This window comes from Acromyrmex echinatior, chromosome 11 (assembly GCF_024713525.1).
Source record: "Acromyrmex echinatior isolate Ae372 chromosome 11, ASM2471352v2, whole genome shotgun sequence".
Classification (NCBI taxonomy): Eukaryota; Metazoa; Arthropoda; class Insecta; order Hymenoptera; family Formicidae; genus Acromyrmex; species Acromyrmex echinatior.
The window spans coordinates 6500175-6521394 of record NC_141862.1 but is presented as its reverse complement, the minus strand read 5'-3'; the positions used below and the strand labels follow the sequence as shown (position 1 = coordinate 6521394).

The following is a 21220-nucleotide window of genomic DNA, read 5'->3' as shown; positions in this document are numbered from 1 at the left end:
TCGGATAAAAAAAAATTTCAATCCATTTTAATCCATTCTCGTTTGCTGGTCATCTAAATTTTTAAAAATGATTACTGAAATCGCAAAAACACAATGGCTGCGTTCAGCAGAGAAAGCAGCTTTGCAACTGTGTAAAATTCTTTATGATTGATCTTGCTCTTAGTTCCTCATTGAGTCTAAATGTATAATTATATTCAAGAATTTTCATGGCTGCTGAACGCAGCCAGTGGATTAGATGAGCGGAATGGAGGAGAGAGAATAAAATTTATTTGTAATAATGAACTAAATCAAGGAGGTACGACTACAAAGAGCGAAAATGAATAATCGCAGCTAAGGCTTGCACGTTTATTATACTTGTCTTTAACTAATCGTATTAATTTTCGTACAATATGTGGATGTTCGGTTTTTTCTCTTACTTTGCTTTTCCTTTTCTTGTAGATATAATAGTATAGATAATTCGTTCTCATTATATTACGATTTTTCCAAGACACAAAAATGTGACAGGCTTAGAAGAATATTAAATGTGTAAATAGAATTGCGAAGGAGCAGTACATAGGATTTAAATGTTTTGTATGTTATCGTTATAATTACTATTAAAGAACCCTTGAGAAAATTATCTCTATCAACTAAGTCCCAATTGTACACGGTCAAACATATATTTTCATCGAATTTTCAGATTTGTCTTTTCATAGGTTCTTGTTCCATAACAAGAATATACGGAGAAATAATTATAGCGATTATTACCTGCGCCAATATAATGTGACGATGTAATCACATAACACATCAATGCATACCCGGTTTGTTCGATGTATAATATAGTATTATCTGAAATAATAAAAATACGCATTTTATTCTTTTTTTCTATCCTTATTTTTGCTTTTTTTTCAAAAATCATTGAGGCTTTTTATATGGATTCAGTGACACAAATTATTCTGGTTCATCGTAATAAAATAGTAGTTGCAAAATAATGTGATACCAATGATTTTATAATTGTAAAACTAATAATTATAATTTAATTGATAATTCTAATTAAACAATTTTAGAAAATTAATAATTTTACAAATAATAAAACAAAATAATAATTAAACAAAAAATTAATACAAATATAAATTATATTTTATTTTCAATACTTATATCACTATTAGAATTATTAATTTTTTATTATATAGAGAAAAATTAGATCGAGAACAATAAATATATAATTCAAAGTTTTGTTCCAAATAATTATATCGTTATATCGAATAATTACTGGAATTTAGTCAAAATCCAGTTCTATATTTACAATCACCTAAAAACAATCTGAAAGTCTAAGGGCGCGTTCACACCTTGACGCGGAAATGCTTACGGCAATATACGACGCAGTAACGAATGAACAGCACAATGTAGGAGCTGTAAGTTATTGGCTACCACGTCAAACGGCGTTAAAGCTGTAAGCAAATCGACCAATTACAATCGAGCATTTTAAAACACGATATGTTATTTTGATTGTGTTTGATCGATTTGCTTGAGACTTTACGATTGCGATTAAAATTTTGTACATACGTGTGACAGTCTTAACTTTCATGGAGAGCCACCTTCCGATATCCAATAGAAATTTTTTTTCCAGGGATAAAATGTCCGTAGCCAAAGTCCCTAAAGAATTCGTTCTGTAATTGGACGTATTGGAAGGTAACGCAGTTCTTCGTTATTCGTGGCAGGGTCGGCAGGGACGCCTATTCCAAAATGAGCGTGCCGACATTTTAGTTCGTGGTTGCTTCTTGGTGAATGACTGTCCGATTTGCTCCGGCCTTGGCGTCTTGAATGATTTTTTTCGGAGGAGGAGGCACGCAGTATCGTAGATCGGGGGATACTTGAACGGTCCGTCGAGCAGGCCCGTCGAGCAGGCGTACATAATATACGTACGAGTGAATTAAGAAATCGATTGTAGACGCGTTCTTGTCGCAAGTGTCGCAACGCAACGAAGAGGCGAAGGCTGCGACTCCCACTGATTTGGGTGAGTTTCATATATCGCGTTCATCACGCGTAGGATACCAAAATATGGCCATCGCCTTGAAAACTCGCGTTAATACGAGATTATTGACCCTTTTTATCGACTCGTAGCTCTCACGTGGGAATATATTCTCCTATAATATTCCGCGTTACGAAGGGCATGGATGTCCTTCGCCACTTCGTGGCGCATCGTCACGTTGCTCGGCGCATCCGGTATCGGGATTTCGCCAACGCGAACAATGGACGCCGTTGTACTTTCCGAAATCTTTCTCGTGTCTGATCTCGCTTTTTCTTTCCCTCGTTGAAAATCGATTTCGTTCGTGGATTTTTACGCGAAATTGCGTTATTCGTCAACGGAATTCCAACTGCGATCGTGATTATTAATTGGAATAATGACTTGTAAGCGCAGAGAGGCTATTAATTGTATATTTCCCACGAATGTAACTTATGCCACATACGTTGTACAAAAAAATTTATTTTGTTCATAGACTATTGGCGCTGTATCCACTACAGCCCCTTTCTCTTTCTCTCTGTCTCGTTCACCAATAAGTTGCAACCATGAGCTATGGTTACAACAAATACAGGTTGGTAATGTACGTTTAATTACGCCGCGGGGATTTACATTTGGTTGAAAAGATCGATAAATACTTTATTTTGATGGCATTTTATTGAAACATCTTGAGTGACTTTAATATTATCTCTGTTTTTGCCTATCATTTTCATATTTTATATTTTGTCAATATATTTGCATATGAGACTCGTTACTCAATTATATAGTTATAAAGGAATTTTAATTTTTTTTATTAAGACGCAAGAGAATACGTCAAGATATAAAACATGGAGAAAAAGGATAAATGCAATATGAACGTAACAAGAAATGTCTTTCTCTATTTCTTTTAGTTCCACCATGAGTTCTCGTGGTCGTGGATTTAGTTCTCGTGGAGGGGGTTCTTATAGGGGTCGAGGTGGAGGAAACGAGTGGAATGGTTCAGCAGGAGGCAATGTGTCTAGAGGAGGATATTCATCTTCGAGGGGTGGCAGATTTAAATATTCGACAACGAATTATGATTCTAGATCCAAATATAACTCAGGTAATATACGAACGTTATATATTTAATAGTAACATTGTTGGAAAAACAATTATGCCCATATCAAACTATAGATTTAATTTGAAAATTTTTGATATTTTCTTTATTTCAGTTGAATTTCTTAATTTAATTTCAATTTCAATCTTCAGCATTATAGAGATATGCACTTCTAGATAGCACTTATAAGAGTTTAGTATTAAATTGAGACTTTGCTCCACTTGGTGCTACAAATGCTTCAAAACATTTAATTGATCAAGATAACGAAATCTGTGTCTTAGGATGAAATCCATTTGATGCTACTTTAATCTATCAATTACAAAAAGAATTTTACTAACTGATCAATCTAAAAATTCTTCAAAGCATCAAGTGGATCGTAGTCTTAAAGCATTAAATAGAAAGCAGTCTAAATTGAAGATTATAAAATATCTAATACTTTACAGTATCACAAGTTGTGTATTAGATATCTCCCTACTGTGAAGTAAACAAACAATATTGTAATATTGTTGATTATTATTGTATTTACAGGATCAGAAAGATATTCAAGCAGAGGCGGTCGTGGCGAACATTCGAATAGTTATAAAAGACCTCGTGTAAGAATACAAATTGATTAATTTCTATTTATTAAATTTATTTAGACTATGATATTTATTGGAAGCGTTTTCGTGATGACATATTCAGAATACTAAAATGATTTTTTTTTTTTAGGATTCTTATTCTGCCAGAGATGACCATCGATCGTCAAGTGACTCAGCGCGTAAACGGATAAGAAGTGATTCTTATCAGGTATGTATCTTCCCCTGTTTCTCTCTTTGCAATCTTTATCCGTTTCTCTATCTCTCATGAGATAGATGATTAATAATTTTACCTCTTTAGATCCAGCATTACATTGTAATGTATATCAAATTTGAAGACATTATTTGTTGAAATTATTTAATTCTATTGACATTATCTGAAATTGATGTACATAATAATGTATATGTTGGAAAAATAGTCAAAATTTTGAAAAAAAAATTTATTATTTAATATGAATTATTTATTTAAATATGCATAAACTGAATTAAAAAAATTTTCTTTAACATGGTTCCAATAAAATCAAATTTGAAGAGGTTAAGAGAAAAACATAGTACGACCTCAATGCTCTATATGATTATGTATGAATATTTCCCAACTTGAATTTCTATGAAAAATTTAATGAAAAATTTTTTTCAATAGAAGATTAAAATATTGTTGTTTTATGTAATGTAACGATGGTCCTGAAAGTTTGTCACTTATAGATTGAAGTGTAACGTATTAAAAAATGAGTTACACAAAGGAATATTAAATGATTTCAGGACACTCGTATATAAGAAAAATTGGTATATCTTAGACAGAACATTTATAAGTTATCCTACTTTCCTTTCAAGCAACGCGAACCAACGGCTTCTCGAACACTCGTTCTTTTTGCGTTGGGACGCTACTGCAGAGGAACGCTACAAAAACGTCAAATTATTAAAAGATGAATCGTTAAAAGATGAAATATACCTAGATGGTATTTATACGATATTGCCCGCTGTCCGCACATATCCTAGTAAAGTTTGAGAGCTATTTGAAAAATCAATGACAAATTGAATGGATAGACGTGAGAGAGTTACATCATGTTATTCCCCGTTAGAGAACAATAAGCGCAATTATGCCGATTTATTATGCAGTAATGAGAATAAAGAGTATAGAGAAATTGTAGAGAGATAACAACGTCTTCTCAGGCATCGCCTTGTGATTATACATGGGATTTTCATGAAATATCACCCATAAACATCGTTTAATCAATTATTTAAATTATAACACAAATGCTAAATTACAAGAGCACAAATTTTGATTAATATTTATACGTTCGTAGGCCTTTCCAATTGTTATACATTGGGACATGTTATCGACCTTGCGCATAACAAAAAGGGAATTGGGAAAGAATTAATGTCTAATGTATGCACATCCCTACAGAATGATACTAGGGAAATACTTGGCATGCATGATACATGTGGGGGAGACGAGCGAAATATGGATATACAAGTGTATATACGTATATATAATATCGTTCAAACTATCTTATATTATCAAACGCAACTATACGCATAAACATTCGCAAATGATTACGTACATAACGACAACTTTGTTACTTTTATTCGATTCATCTTCGTGTATATGAAATATTTGACACATCACGCCTAATGACAGATATGTAATTCAACTAAGTTGGAAAGGTCTATCGAGAGCATTATATGTACGTTATATATATATACATACATCGTTGAATGACGAGATAGAATTCGTTAGCTCAAGGGAAACGAGCGCTGCTACTACTCCCGAGATTGCAAATATCAATAGAAAGTACATTTTTATAACGAGGCAATGAAAAGATACTTAGGGATTCTTAATTATTTAGGGAAAATCAAATTGTATATCTAGGTGATACAATGAGCATAGAGTAATTACAATTATTAATCCCATATATGACGGTCATGACGCTGAACCATTTTAAACAATAGACAATTAGCACTGCATGCACGGTGATAATCGAATGATGAAATGCAAATGGGTTTGAAAACTGAAAATACAAACATCAGTTAAAATTACAATGCCGACATTATGCTATTAATCGATCAATCAGTTTTTTATTCAGTCGATTGAGTTAGTCATTTAGCCATTTAGTCACTCAGTCGATCACTCAATCAATCCATCACTCGATGTCAGTCGGTTAGTCACTTGATTAGACTTAACACCAGTTGGACAGTAGCAATTAAGAGGTAAATATGACGTAGATAAATATGTATGTGCGTGTAGAAGGGGAGAAAAAGGATATGTATGCATAAGCACACATACGTGTATACTTATATGTAAATATATACATACATATGTGCGTAGAATAAAATAAAATAGAATAAAAGAGAAAAAGGATGGGAGACGAAATAAAAAGAAAGAAATGCATGGAAGGAGCACAATTAAATTTGATTTGGCAGGGTGGAGGTAGCGGTAGCGGCTCACAGAGGTATTCGTCGTACGGTTCGTCCACATCAGCGGCTTATGACGATAACAAGGGATCGTCATCGTCCAACGTATACGAGGACAAGAGACAGAGCGAACGCGCGTCATCGTACCACCGTTCGGAGGACCGTCATTCCGCATCACGGAGCTATGCGCCTCCGCCACCCCCTCGGATTAGCGAAATGGCACCGCCACCGACTCAGAGATACACCTCAAGTCGAGGAAGAATATCGCATCAGAGTTCGAATTACAGAGGTCGCATTTCGACCCGCGGCACCGGTGGTAGAGGTGGTGCATTTCATCGTGTGAGCTCTCGATCGGACGTCCTCATGGCTCGCAAGCGTACTCTGCACTCGCTCGACTATCGTCGAAAGCTGCTAGGCTCACGCTCGCGAGACTACATCCAGCGTGTGCGCATGACTACTACTAAACTACGCAGGAGGTAATTTATTAATACAGTCACTTACCAAAAAAAAATCGTACGCAAATACTATCTTCGTAGCCTGCTTGAATATTCTTCTTTGAAGTCGGTTCATGCAAACCGACTCTCGGTCGATGACCTGAGTGTCACAAGATAATTTATGAAAGCGAACGGACAAAATATACATGCGTGAATAAATGCCTAAGTAAATCGATTGATAAACAGTCAAGATGCAAACAATCATGAAACAAATATTCCACTGCCGACAGAGAGAAAGAGAGCTTTTTTCTAATAAAGAAGAAATCAGTGATGATACGTATAAACACAATATAATAACTTTCGATACGAGAGCTAAAATAATTGTACTTAACTCGTCATGAGACATAATTCTCTTTAGAGTTTATAGCGGTATGACTATATACTATTCATATCATATTTTTTGACACGACCGAGAGTGTGCGAAGATATCAGAACGCGATGAAAAATAAAGAAAAATGAATAATAGACACTTTTAGCGTACACTACGAAACGCATTTCACATTTTGGGATATAAAGCCGAGATATTAAACCGATACTATCGCGATATTTTCTACGTATCATCTATAAGCAAGTCTTGCTCGATGATACAACGAAAGACAAAGAAGCACGAAAATGGAATGCTGGAAAGTAATATAAGTCAAAACAAAATTGCTGTGTCATTAGTAGCGGTACTACTAGGCTACCCGGAAGTAAAAAGGACTCGGGATCCGGGACCAGCGTGAAGGACAAGGATAGAGAGATGGCCAAAGCCATTAATGCAGAATTTTCCGATGACGATGACGAGGAAGATGATAATAAGAGTAATTGGGACGACGAAGAAAAGGTAATTCAGCAGTGGCGTTAGATAAGCTTATCGTTCAGAATTCTGGCTTTAAATACAGTATGTAACGCAATCGTTACAAATATGTATAATATAAATATTAGGAATCACACATCTATTACATATATTGTTAAAATTTAATTTGCACGAATTAATTTTAATCGTTAGTGTCCATATTAAAATCGCATGATATCGAATATCTAGCATTAAATTCTTAACGATGGACTCGCTGAAAGTTTGCTCATATATTTAATAGCATATTATATATTTCATATAATGTTTTTAAATATGATGACGATACACATCCTCTTACATGTTTGAATAATTTTATGATATTTATTGTGCATCGACATTGTGCAGCCACATGAACGTGATGAAGAGGACATGGAAGAAGAAGATGAGAAGAAGAAAAAAGAGGATAAACGTAAGAAGGAAAAGCAAGATAGAGAAAGGCAACATACCGAAGATGAGGAAGAAAAGGATGATGATATTAAAGAAGATGACGATCAAAAGCGAGAAGTGAGTTGTTTCAGTCCTATTATTACTAATTATTAAAATGGGTATACTATTGTTGTCATTATTACTATTTTATTACTATTTTTGTTCTATTTTATTGAATTTGTAGGAGGATGAAGATGGTGATGATGAGGAACGTGATGAAAATGAAAAAGCGGAACGCGATAGAAATGCAGATTCCGAAGAATTGCCAAGCAGACGGGACGGTAGAAAGTTTATAAAATTGAAGTGTCCACATTGCGCCCATCACAGCGTTACATTCAAAGAATATTCACTCCATCTATTCTCTGGACGTCATAGCGCGGCGATGAAACGCATTGCAGCTCGACATAAGGTCACTCTTACACGTATGCGAGTTGTTCAACGGCAAGAACAGAGACGTATCGAAGCTCGTGATGCAGCACGTGGCACCCTCCCTTCTCGCACTATGTTCTGTGCTATTTGCAAATTAAATTACCGTTCCTTAAAAGCTGCCCATCAACTGTCTGAATCTCATCGCCAAATGAAACGATTCCTCACACCATTCTGTCGTGTTTGTCGTATCCAGTTCCGATCACCAATGTTCTTTGAGACACATATGTGTTCCCTAGAACACATCAAGGTAACTCTTAATATTTTGAAAATTATTTTGGTAATTATTATTGATTTTTTATTGGTATGATAAGACTAATATAAATCGATTGTTCTTTTCTCTTTTGTCAGAGAAAGAGTATACTGAGAGAAAGAATGAATGCAAATGGAAGCGGTGAAGCAGAGGCAGATTCGAGCGCGCCGGAAGAAGATGATAAGGAAGTCAATCTTGATAATTTTATGACTTTGGATTCTGTAGGTGATGTAGATGGTATGTAACAAAAATGTACGAAATATGATACTAATTTGTCAAAGCATCTTCTTCACAGTTAAATCTAATATCACTTTGTCTTATGTTACACCATTATTGTTTACAGAAGACGAGGAGACTAACGACAAGAAGAAAGAAAAAGCCGAGGGTGAAAGTTCAAGCGAAGCGGAGAAAAAATCCAAGGGCAAACAGATGATAAAAGTTGGTGCGGAATACATAAAACGTGTCGAAGTACAATACTGCGAGTTATGTAAAGTATATCTGCCACGCAGTGAAAATACAGAGCGAGCAGTTGCTTTACATTGTTCCACTCGCAGTCATCTTAAACGGTATATCATCACTGTTCAACAGGATTATAAGATAATCGGGTAAATTATTAGTGGTATTTACAATATTGTATATGTTGCAGGTATGTGCGAGATAATGATGATAAGGCGCTTAGACGTCAAGCGGAAAGAATACATCTGCAATCGTCATCTTCAACGAATGTGAATTCTACCAATTCCACCGTGACTAATACATCGGATAATGCAAAGACTTCTCCTGTCAGTTCCGAGCCACAAGTATCTGCTACACCAGTATCTACTGCGGCTGATAATAACAGCGTTTGCGGCACAGAATATATTAAAATTGAAGAAGAAAAATCTAGTAGCTTAGAATCTGAAAAGAATGCGAAAGACAGTAAGAATAATCAGGGGGATGAAGATGACGACGATTACCGTGCGCACGGTAGTGATAAAATGATTTGGGATGATGTCGACAAGGATTTAGGTGACATTTTAAGAGAGAGCGAGGCGGGAGCATCAAAATCGAGCGATGATGAAGATTCGCGTTACGATCGTTTTCGTAATTCGGACAAGAAACAACCCGGAAAAGAAAAAGAAACTGAGAAGAGCGAGATCCTCGAAGATAAAAGCGGTAATAATAAAATTAAAGATGTAAAAAATTAAGATCGAAAGGACATGTCTTTCGAGCTTAATATTATCGTCGAAAATTGTCTTTTGTTATACATTTTCCATTTATTTGATTCATTTTCTATTATGTCCGTTTCACTTTCTTTCAAATCTCGTTTAATTGACTGTTTTTATAAAATCATGCAAATATACATTTTTTCAAGATATATTTTCTTTCATTGAACAAAAACAATTTCTATGCATAATGTGCTACACGTGCGAAATATTTAATCATTATTACATGTTTCATTTTTACATTTGTATTGTATCTTCTTCTTCAGTTGAAAACATGTATCAGTTATAATATATCTAAATCTTGCAATTTTCAACTTATGTAATTTTAATATAAATATATACATACATATATAAGTACTGTATCATTAATATCATATGTTGCCGAAGGACTGTCATTGACATTGTCGAAACATAATTATATATATACATATATATATACATATACACACACAATACGTGAAATAATAAAATATACAAATTTCAATTTTCAGTTATTAGCTTGGAGGAAAGCGACTGAGCAATGTGTGCATCTCATGTAAGCACAATTTAAATATAGATTATCGATCACGTAATAAATTCTGCACTCTAGGATTATATGATTTTTTTGCCACATACAAACTTGAATTAAATCGTAATTTCATATGTGTGACTGTTATCGATTACTTTAGTAAATACTTTGCTGATGAAAAATTTTAGAGTGTATAATACTAATGTTCTCTAATACAATATTAGAAATATCAATTTCTCATTCACTTAATGTAAACAAATTTCTTTGTATCTAAGAAGCATTTTTGTCTGTAATTAGTATAACTATTAATATAGCTGTGCTTTATTTGCAAATAAACGGAAAGCCAGATACTCCTTGTAAAGTCTTTCTATTATTTTTATCCCTATTTAGCCATGTATTCTGCAACTCGTTATGCAGTCGTGAACGCATAACGATTACCTAACGAGTTACAGAATACAGAGGTAGACAGTTATTAGAATGATTTTTAGTGAAATTTAGTAATGTTTGAATTGTATGTTTGAAACGTAATGTTACAATTGTATGTTTTTTATATTTGTGGTACATAATGAAAGAATATTTTCATAACTTACAATTTGGACGATTTTAGAAGAAGTGTTTTGAATAAAAGTCACTTTGTTCTTAATGCAAAGCATTTGAAATTTTAATATTCTCCTAACCAAGGAAGACTATCAAAATTCAATTGTAACAAGAGAATGACAAAATCATGCATTTTTATTTGGTCATTTCTACAATATTAGAATCTATAACATTTTGTATGATTTATCCTACATATATTTATGTTGCATATTATTAACATAATAAAATATTTTAAGAATTTAATAAATTAACAATTGTCATATGAACGTTAAAGAAAGAGAAAAACAGAAATGCTAACTGATGCTAGCATGGCATTTCGGTATTGTGAAACCTATTACATATGCAATGACGTAGCTCGCGCATGCGCGCAGAACTAGTTCGGAGAATTTTTACTTTCCAATGCTTAGCATGCTTTGGCATGCTTGGCACATGGTGGCACATGGGTTCCATGGATCCAACGGATCAGTCGTGATTCGTCAGGGAATCAACGCCGAACCATCGTCTTAAATCGGACAGTGTACGAAGGGCAAGATTGACGCTCCATGTTCCCTTAAAATTCAACACTTTGATATTGATTGTGGTGAAACCAGCCCTTACCGCGGTGTTTATAAGAACGGACGGATTGTGCGTTTATACAGACATATTATGATCCGAAGTACGCGTGGATAAGATACGCGTTCCAACGTGATCTCTCAAACTTGATTTTCGGCTGCGTCCTGAATAAAAAAACACTCGTGTATCCGTGCGAGCGATTTGATGCTTGATATTGGATAATGGCACTGATGCGGGGATTACGATCGTCTTTTATCTTAGGAACGAATTATGCATTCACGTACATGTCTAGTCAAGTTGTCCCCGCAAGAACTGTGTCTCTCGTGCAACCGCTTTTTAAGAATAAAGAGTAAGTAAAAAAAATTGGAACCATGATCGTTCTCTCGAACAGGAGCGTTTGGAACTTTTAAGTAACTTTGATCAAGTTCGAATTGATTTAATTGGTGATCACAGTTCAATCGGCAAGATTGTTTACAAACTTGTACATACAATTCATCATTTCTAATCTAATTTCTTCTCACTTATCAGATAACAAAGTGATAATTCTGTTCATTTTGTGAGCACTAAGTTACACTTGACAAGTTAATTGCCGATAATCAGAGTTTGGTCAAAATAGTTAAAGTTCTTTATATACTCAGTCGCTTTCTACTTGACACTGTAGCGTCAAGATAATTAGTAAGATTAGTATTGTTAAATGTTATTAATAACTTTTTCATTTTGAAAATCTTAAAAAAATGTCTTGTAAAAGTTGCTACGAAAAAAAATTTCTAATATCATGAGAAATTTTTAGATATGTTTAACTAAAAAAAATTACAAATTTCTAGATAAAATTATGTCTAACTTTAGCAATGTAAATAGTTAATTAAAATTTGCGTTGCTAAGAATTATTAATTCGTGAATATTTAAGTAAAATTAAGCTTTTGTTGGTAAAATGATTTAGGCGAAATACTCCAAAAATAAATATCTATTTTATTCAGGGTTACTGTAACATTTGTTAAAGCCAATGGAGAAAGAATAAAAGCAAAAGGAGAAATTGGAAACAATATTTTAGATATTGTTGTGAACAATGACCTTGAGTTGGATGGTTATGGTATGAATGTTTTATACAAAAATCAGTTTGTTCTTAATAATCGTGTACAATTTTGATGAAGCATTTTCTATCTTGATTATAGGAGCTTGTGAAGGAACACTAACGTGCAGCACTTGTCATTTAATTTTTTCTAAGGATGTGTTTGATAATCTTCCAGACAAACCTACAGAAGAAGAAATTGACATGCTGGATTTGGCACAAGAACGAGGACCAACGTATGTTTATACGAATTGTACTCTTTCTCTCTTTCTTGAGAAATGTTTTATATGCTGATAAAAGATCTATACGAATGAGAGAGAGAGAGAGAGAGAGAGAGAGAAACATTCTCTAAATCTCACTTTGTAATGTCTCTCCTACATTTATTCATGAATTAGCTTCTTATACCTATATCTCTAAAGGATGATTTTGAATAAAATTTGCTTAAGTAGAAGCCTATCAGGATCAAACATCGCTTGATTTGTTATTCAAATTAATTGTCTCAGTCTCTTTCTACTTCCATTATACTTTCGCATTTTTATATTTTTTTAAGCATGTAGTAAACTTATTTTATTTATTATTTATTATTCAGTTATATATTTTTTTATTTGTCATTGTTTTAAATATATATATGTATTTAATTATAGTTCGAGATTGGGCTGCCAAATAATTATGACTGAAGAACTCGACGGTATTGAAGTAAAAGTACCAGCTACCATTAATGATGCAAGAACATAATAATTCAGAATTGCTATAGACCTGAAAAATCGGAAAAAAATCAGGGAAATTGAAATTGATCATGGAAAACTGGGAAAAGTCAGGAGAAAGTGTAAAAAAGTCTGGAATTTCAAAATATGCTTACAATTTCCTTAAACTGCTCCTATTCTAAATAATTGTTATAATTTCTCAAAAATTGACGTTTCATTAGATCTTGTTAAAGTTGTTTAGATAATTTTAGGTGTTTTATATTGATTCTTTTAGTGCAATTCAATCTAATTATTCTTTCCAATATAACATGTTATGTGTATGTATAATAGGCAAAAAATGATATTCACAGTTAGAAATTTCATTATAAATTTAAATAATATATAAGGGAAGTGTTTATGATTATGAAAGTAATTGAGAAAAAATATCTAACGAATGATTTAACTGAAAATTAAATTATAGTAGTCTTAAATATAAGACTTTCTACAATAAGCCTACACTGTTAAAAAAATTTGCTTCCGTCACATATAATGGAAGCAAATTTCAAGCATATACATTAAAAATTTAATATATTTTGTTGTGAATAAAAGTAACTTAAATTTAACATTTATTTATGTTAAATTTCATGTAAATCTGTATAAAATTTATTAAAAAATGTACTAAACTTTGTAAAATTTTATGAAAAGTACGCAGAATTTCATGTGCATGTACATAAATATATTTTTCAGTTACAGATATATTAATTTTTTAATGTAATATGAAATTAAATTTAATTTGTATAACTTAAAAGTACATTAAATTTGATATTTTTAACAGTACTGGTTCAAAATTGTATTCAAATTTTAATATTGTAAAAACAAAAATATTGTAAAGATAAATTCTTTGTGCAATATTTTTTTTAAATAATTGTATATATTATATAAATATATATATATATATTATATATATATATATATATATATATATATGTATGCGTATATAATGCGTGTATAATATTGACAATATTTCGTATATAAAAATATGTAAAATGTTTTTACTCAAAATATTAAAATATGAGCGATGAAAAAAATAAATTTTTATTTATCACTTTTAAAAATAAACTTATTTTTTCGTTCCATTTATAATTTAGAAATCGGTTGTAAATATATTTTAAAATCAAATGCTCTCATCAAACTTTGCTTACAAAATATTGAGTTTGTGTTTTTATCTTCATTTTTATTATATAAGGATATATTGAAATATCCAAATGAATATTTTAATCAAGAATCAAAAAGGCAAAAGATTTACAAGTAACTATTCTCGTAGTTCACAATCAAACATATAATCCAAATGAAAAACATTCACTTTCACAAATCAGTGAGATGTAAAATATATATATGTATATTGATAATTTATATATAGGGAATATTAATCTATACTATCTATACTATCTAATACTAATAAATATGAATATTATTTAACAATAATAATGAAATATCGATAGAAAAATACTTGATAAGCAATCGGAGACTTAAATCACATCTACATTATGATTGAAATAATTTATGCATAACTTGATTCGCAGTACATATCCAGAATAATTTATTTTTTCTTTTTTTAATTAATTACATATCAAATACATCTAATGTTACATAACTATCAGTACATAAAGCTAAAACACTTTTGTACTATGTGCGTTATATATGAATCCAACAAATAACTTACATGATTAAGTTACATGCTTCACTACTTCCAAGTGTACTTATTACTATACTACTTACAAACGCAGTGAAGTGTATACATGTATGTTACTATATAATTTACATTATTTTCAACTTCTCTTTCTTACCCTGCCCATTTATTAAATTACATCTCCGATTTCTAGAATATATCATATATTCTTGCGTTATATATGTACATATATGTTTAATCAAATTGTTTTTCGGTTTACTTAAATGTTATAATAGTGAAAGTTAAGTTTTTCGTTTCGAATTTATAATTCAATTGATAGAGCTAGACAGTAGACACAAGTCGCGAATATTGATATATTCATGAAATAAATTGATTTAATAATTGTTTGGAATCAAATATAAAATAACCTACAAACAAAGAATTTAAATAACACAAGATGATAGTTAATAAAAAATTTTTAATCATTTTTCGACAAGATCGTGACTAAATGTGTAAAAACTTGCAAATACAGCAAAAGCTCCACTTTTTATTCTGCCTATTAAACTCATTTTCATTAATGAGTTTTCACATTTGTGGATGCAAAATTCGCTTAGTCGCAAAAAATGAACAATAAAGTGAAAATTTATTTTCAACATTTTTATTTTAGATAATCCTAAGAATTATCTTGCTGTCTGTGATTTTTTTGGCGTATTCACAACATTCAAGTATAAATTTCGTATATTTAGGTACCGTGATTATACAAATATATATATGGTAATGTTTTACAAAACGTAATCATTGCGGATATGGAACTTCTACCGTAAATTAACGTAAGATATGTTATATCATACTCATAGATTATCGAGCGTTTTTACGTAAGTCGTTACCACATGATTTGTATCATCATTCCGTGCAACACACCATAAACAACATAAATTCTTTATGCTTTCTTTTGTTTTCAGTTTGTACTCGAAGTTAGATTCCAAATGCTTTAAATAACACAAATGTCACATGTATATATATCGCGAGGATATGAACATCAATATAAATAAAAAATAAAAATAAGATATCTTCTAAATGCTGTAGTCATTAAAATTGTTGTACAAACATGTTAAAAAATGTAGTTATTACATTTTTTTTATGTTCAAGAAAATGTTTAGTATCTATAAATTATACGAAACAATGATTTAATATTTTTAAATTTAATTAATACAAAAGTTTAAAATATATTTCAATATTTTCAAAGAGAAAATTTTTTGTGTTGGTATTCTATAATTTTTTTTAAGTATTTTATTTTTAAGTAGCTACAATCTTTTTTAATATGTATGAATCTTTTATGACCACACAATAACGATATAAAATTATAAATCTAATTCTAGGTACGCACTTAAGTATAAATTTATAAAAACTTCGCATGCATATCTTGATACCTTTAAATATTAAAAAACACTGATGTATAAAGGGAACGAAATTATGGCCGATATTCATAGTCGGTTCTTATATTCAAGATCGTTTTAAGATGAATCAATTAGGAAACTGTATTAGTATCTTAAGATATTACTTAAGACGGTTTTAACAAGAATCGACAATGAATATCGATCTGTATTTGATTTATGTAAATCATACAACACACATCCATTGTCTTGAAATTTGAAGAACTCATTCAATTTTTTTCTTTTTTAATTAATAGATTAATCAACGTACAAATGGATAAATAATGAACAATTGAATTTGCGGTTAACTAATCTGCAGTTAAATTCTGTTAGACGATATTTACACTATATAAAGTAAATATCATTAAGAAAATATAAATTTGATTTTATCAGTGCATCGAGTTTACAAATTTCAAGCATTTTATCAATCAGCTGCGCAATTATACAATAATCGGAATCTTGTATTTTCATATACACATGTAAACATGAAAATAATCTAGGACTAGAGATTCTGCAAAGTAAGTACAAATAATAATAATAAGTGAAGACATGGCAAGATTCACCAATGTGCCAATTTCTCATTTCGTTGGGATCTCTGAGGATTCGAAAGTATACATACTGTTACATGTTGAAGTACATTTCAATAATCGCACGTAATCGAAGATAATTGGGATTCTCGGTAAGCATAAAAATATAATTTTACGCAATTTTTGATAAATTATATCTAATATAAAAAATAATTATCTTTTTTGTAATAAAAAAAAATTGCAAAAAATTATTTTATTCTTGACATAAAAAAATTACATCAACTTTATTTAATATTCCGAGAATGTCGTAATATGAGATAACCAGAGAATCTTACGAAGCGAAATGCAACACGCATTCGATACGAGGAATCCTTTTTTTGTCGGCGTTGCGCAACAGGAACCTGTTGCTGCTGCTCATGGTGATAGTAGGATATATCAGTCGTAAATAAAGCATAAATCGGCAAGTTTCGTTCGAGGAATCGAAATGATTGCATCGACGTGGTGAGAAATTTCTCCAAGAACACCCATTATGTACAATAAATGTATATTTTGTACGGTTTACCCTGAATGCATTGATAAAAAATGAAGCGAAACCTGTCTGAGAAAATTGTAATTAGTAGCGATATATAAAAAATGTGTAGCTCATCAAGGCCAACAAGAACTAACGTTATCGACCAGTCATTAAATCATGTTAGCTACAATACTAGCAGGATCAAGACAGTTCGGATTCTGACTGTAGGGACTAAGAAAACTCGACGGGAGAGAAACAAAAAATCTTATGACTCGAGTAATACTGGTTTAATAAACCAGACCATAAACATGGTTAGTGATATTGAGAGTATAAATTCCAAGGCTGTCAATAATTGTCGGAATAATATGGAAGCTAGAAAAACAAAGACGTTGATAAAATTTTGTTCGGTATATGATAAAATTCTGATGGAACTGTTTGACATTCTTAAATATTTACCATATTCAAACTGATCATAAAAGTGGTTAAAATGTTATTTTGGATCATCCTGTATAGCTTCTATAGTAACAGCTGTTTCCGTTAAATAGTCTCTATTGTTAAGTTATATTAAAAATAAAAATATTAAATATCATATGGTAAAAATAAATTTAAAAAAATGTATTGTTGCGGTTAGGCTCTCTTAAAAAGTGAAAATAAATTGAAACAAATTACCTTTGTTTTACGCTTTGTTATGTCAATGATACATTTAGGGTATAAATAAAGAAAATATTCACTAAACTATTTTCTTCTTACAAGTTTTCATGGAAGTGTCCTCTTCCGATTTTTTATGAGCTTTAAATATGTTGTTTTCTAAAAAAAGTAAAGGACATTTATTTTTTTGTAAAAGCCCAATTGCATTTTTAAAGAGTGCAATACTCCTTTGAAGAAAACTAATTGTTTTACGAAGTGAATATCTGTAAACGATAGAAAAAAAAAAGGTTTGAAATAAAAGTTGAAAGATTTTAAGAGCGCTTAGTAACTATAATTAAAAAATGTTTTAATTTTTATTTTTATAAATAAAAATTTGTTATGTAAACAAATTTTTTGAAATTATATAAAGTACTTTTGAAGCTTACTTTGAAATTCAACGTTTATTCGAAACATTTTTTTACAGTTTCGACAACATTCATTTCGAAAGAAAAAACTGATTTTTTGCGAAGAGTTGTACACACCCTAAAAAAAGTGTAATGAATCTTTATTAAAAAATACATGTCCCTTATTTTTGTCTAGAGACACATAACATATTCAAAGCTTATCAAAATCGAAAGAAACAATTTCTTATTAATTTCTTAATCTGGAATAAATTATCTAACAAAACTTTGGACAGTGTATAAATAATTGTTCATCAAGGATTTGTAAATATTATATGTGGTAATAAAAAAATTAACGATAATTCATAGTTACCAAAGCAGGATATCCTAGTGAATAACTTTTTATCGACCTTTATCAATATCCAAGAATATTGTATCAAAATAAAGGATAAACACTAAATGACGATGTCGTAATGATGACGATAACATTAATAACGTGATAACATGCCGATAACATTACAACATGATACAATAATAACAATAAGGATAATCAGCAACAGCCTCGATAATTTTTGGTCCCCTCTTTTTAGACAATACCTGTTTGAAAAATATAATAATATTTGTTTCTAAATAATTTTATATTTATTCTTTATAAATCGACTTAAGATGATGAGAGATAATATTTTTTTTCTACTAGGCTCAGAGAATACGTCTCCAAATAAATTCTAGATTCTGAAAGTCTATTCTCCCATAACTTCCTCAAGGTCTTTAAACAAGAGTCGACAATTCGTGCGGACTGTTGGTAGTAGCGGCACTACTCAGATCGAGCGTAGCCGCCGGCAGGCCGGGGCTCACGCTGCCGCTGGTTTCACGCGGCAAGTGCTGCGACCTGTTGAGCTTGCTGCTGCCGCCGCCACCACCGTTGGGACTTGGTGGCGACCGGTCGCCGGGTGTCGTTGATGGTGTGGCGGTGACGGCGACAGCGGCAGCAGCGGCGGCAGCGGCGGCGGCGATACCACCACGATACGTCAAATGGTTATGCTGTGATGCGGCATGCGGCGATGACAGTAATAACGGTGGCGACATGGAGGACACGTGCCGTTGCTGATGGGAATGATGCTGATGAGGATGATGCTGATAAGAATGGTGAAGGCCGCGACTAAGTTGGGCCAGACTGACGGTCGAATGGCTCATTGGACCGCCACTGCCGCTACCGAGTTTCGAACCCATATGCAGCGTCGGTCGCAGTTGCAGCTGCTGATGGTGGTGATGGTGATGCTGCTGTTGATGCTGGTGCTGTTGATGCTGCGAGTGTACCTGCTGATGCGGCTGCTGCTGATGCAGCTGCAACTGCTGCTGTTGACGCTGTAGCTGTGCCGCAACCTCGCATTGCTCGCGGGCAAACGCTTTTACCGCATTCGTCTTCTCCTGCGAGCGTTGTACAAAAAGAAAAATTATTCTATCAAAAATTCTGTTTGATTTTCAATAGATTTTTTTTTAAATTTTTTATTTAAATGAGAGGAGAAGAATTAAAAAGGATACGATTTGGAAGTATCAATTCACATGACGAGAGATTCTAGTATTTTAATTACACATTAAAAAATAGACAAGTATATTAGAAAACTTGTTATCATAAGGCTGGAAGTATTGCGGATAGAAGAAATAGTAAACAAGAACCCTCTTCGTCGTGCAATTTATATAGCGGCAAAATGTCAGCAAAGTTTATCGCGGAGAACCGCAATGATCGCAGTTATAACAAAATCTTCCACTTAATCACACAATTACGTAATGCGAATCCAAGTATCGAATCCCAGAATCGCATGTACATTATGTAGTTATATTGCCATCTTTTCACAGGTTCTTTTTCACAGGGCAAAAACTTAACGGCGCGACGGACACGTCCGTTCGCATTGTCCGCCGCTGTCCGCTTAGCGCATACACGCGTATGTACACGCATGCACGTACGCACATCCTGCGTACAGATCCAGTTTGGAATCGAATTACACGGTAGAATGATCACCGACATAAATAATAGCGTGATAATGACATCGACCGTTGCGGAATATGCTAATAAGGCACGGCGGGGAGAGATTAAGGGCATAGAACCGGCGCGGTGGAGAAGGAAGAGGCAGAAGAGAAGGAGATGCAGACCGGTGCATCGCTGGTCCGCTGGTTACGAAATACGAGAAAATAAAGAGGCGAACTGGCTACGACGGAGATCCGCATATCGTGATGATCGAAAAAATTCGCACGCCGTTAGGTCGCTGAACGAAGAGAGGAAAGGATATCACAGACGGTGGAGGCGGTGGAAGGTTTTTAGGGTTTTAAAAAAATGCACTTTCGGGCCGCACTCACTTTCTGCCATACGAAGACGTTGTGAACCATAGCGCATCCGCAAAAAACAATGCCAAGGCCGATGAAGACCGACGTGACGATCGCCGGGGTCGAATGGAACTGGATGAATGTGTACAAAATCATACCTGTAAATCACAAATCCGGAATTAATATCGTGATGTTACGATGACAATAATGGCGTACAATAAGTGGATAATTACAAGTAACTTTTTCAGAGTTTCGAGAGTTCGAATTATTCTTGTCGCAGGTCTCCATACGGAGATCTTATTTTTCCAGACATGGATCAGTGCGATTCGTGTAGTTTGATAAGAAAAAGAAGCGTTTTGTCCTTACCAGTTAAGAAGACAGGGATACTAATGAAAAAACCTCCGACGGCGCACACGCGGCTGATGGACGATTTTTGCAGGTACTTGTTACTCCTGAAACAGACAAAAGTCACACGGCGAAGATGAGTTTCGCGAGTCCATGATAATTGGGTGAATTATAAAAGCGTAAGTTTGTTTCATTGTCGTTGTCGTTTCATTGGCAATTAGGGTTCGCAGAAACATTTTGCGCGGCTGACACTCGTATAACGATCTTTTAATTTTT

At 32.8% G+C, this 21220-nt stretch overlaps 3 protein-coding genes across 9 annotated transcripts in view; 2 read left to right on the top strand and 1 right to left on the bottom strand.

Moving 5' to 3' along the window:
- Nucleotides 1-1678: 1678 nt before the first annotated feature.
- On the top strand, nt 1679-10569 carry LOC105150336 (uncharacterized). 5 transcript variants are annotated; one of them, XM_011063351.2, is made up of 13 exons: nt 1679-1993; nt 2478-2573; nt 2890-3080; nt 3603-3667; nt 3783-3860; nt 6071-6537; nt 7219-7378; nt 7736-7894; nt 8001-8492; nt 8594-8732; nt 8839-9061; nt 9142-9650; nt 10192-10569. In XM_011063351.2, the coding sequence occupies exons 2-13, from the start codon at nt 2548-2550 to the stop codon at nt 10215-10217; spliced, it is 2535 nt and encodes an 844-aa protein (XP_011061653.2). In that variant the 5' UTR covers nt 1679-1993; nt 2478-2547; the 3' UTR covers nt 10218-10569. The 5 variants fall into 5 exon arrangements, with proteins under 5 accessions (XP_011061653.2, XP_011061652.2, XP_011061651.2 ...); XM_011063350.2 differs by having other exon boundaries at nt 7222-7378; nt 9142-10569; XM_011063349.2 differs by having other exon boundaries at nt 9142-10569.
- A 150-nt stretch (nt 10570-10719) lies between these two features.
- Nucleotides 10720-13946, top strand: Fdx2 (Adrenodoxin-like protein 2, mitochondrial Ferredoxin 2). The gene is made up of 4 exons (XM_011063352.2): nt 10720-11706; nt 12335-12447; nt 12530-12662; nt 13071-13946. Exons 1-4 carry the CDS (start codon nt 11579-11581, stop codon nt 13159-13161), a joined length of 465 nt encoding a protein of 154 aa, XP_011061654.1. The 5' UTR covers nt 10720-11578; the 3' UTR covers nt 13162-13946.
- Nucleotides 13947-14685: 739 nt separating this feature from the next.
- Nucleotides 14686-21220, bottom strand: part of LOC105150339 (uncharacterized) — a 35375-nt gene continuing 28840 nt past the window's right edge. For all 3 annotated transcript variants that reach the window (XM_011063353.2, XM_087411569.1, XM_087411568.1), the window contains exons 3-5: nt 20966-21051; nt 20633-20757; nt 14686-19705 (exon numbers count right to left, since the gene is read on the bottom strand). In XM_011063353.2, coding sequence (XP_011061655.1) covers nt 19046-19705; nt 20633-20757; nt 20966-21051 — 871 coding nt within the window. In that variant the 3' untranslated portion in view covers nt 14686-19045. The remainder of the gene's footprint in view (nt 19706-20632; nt 20758-20965; nt 21052-21220) is intronic.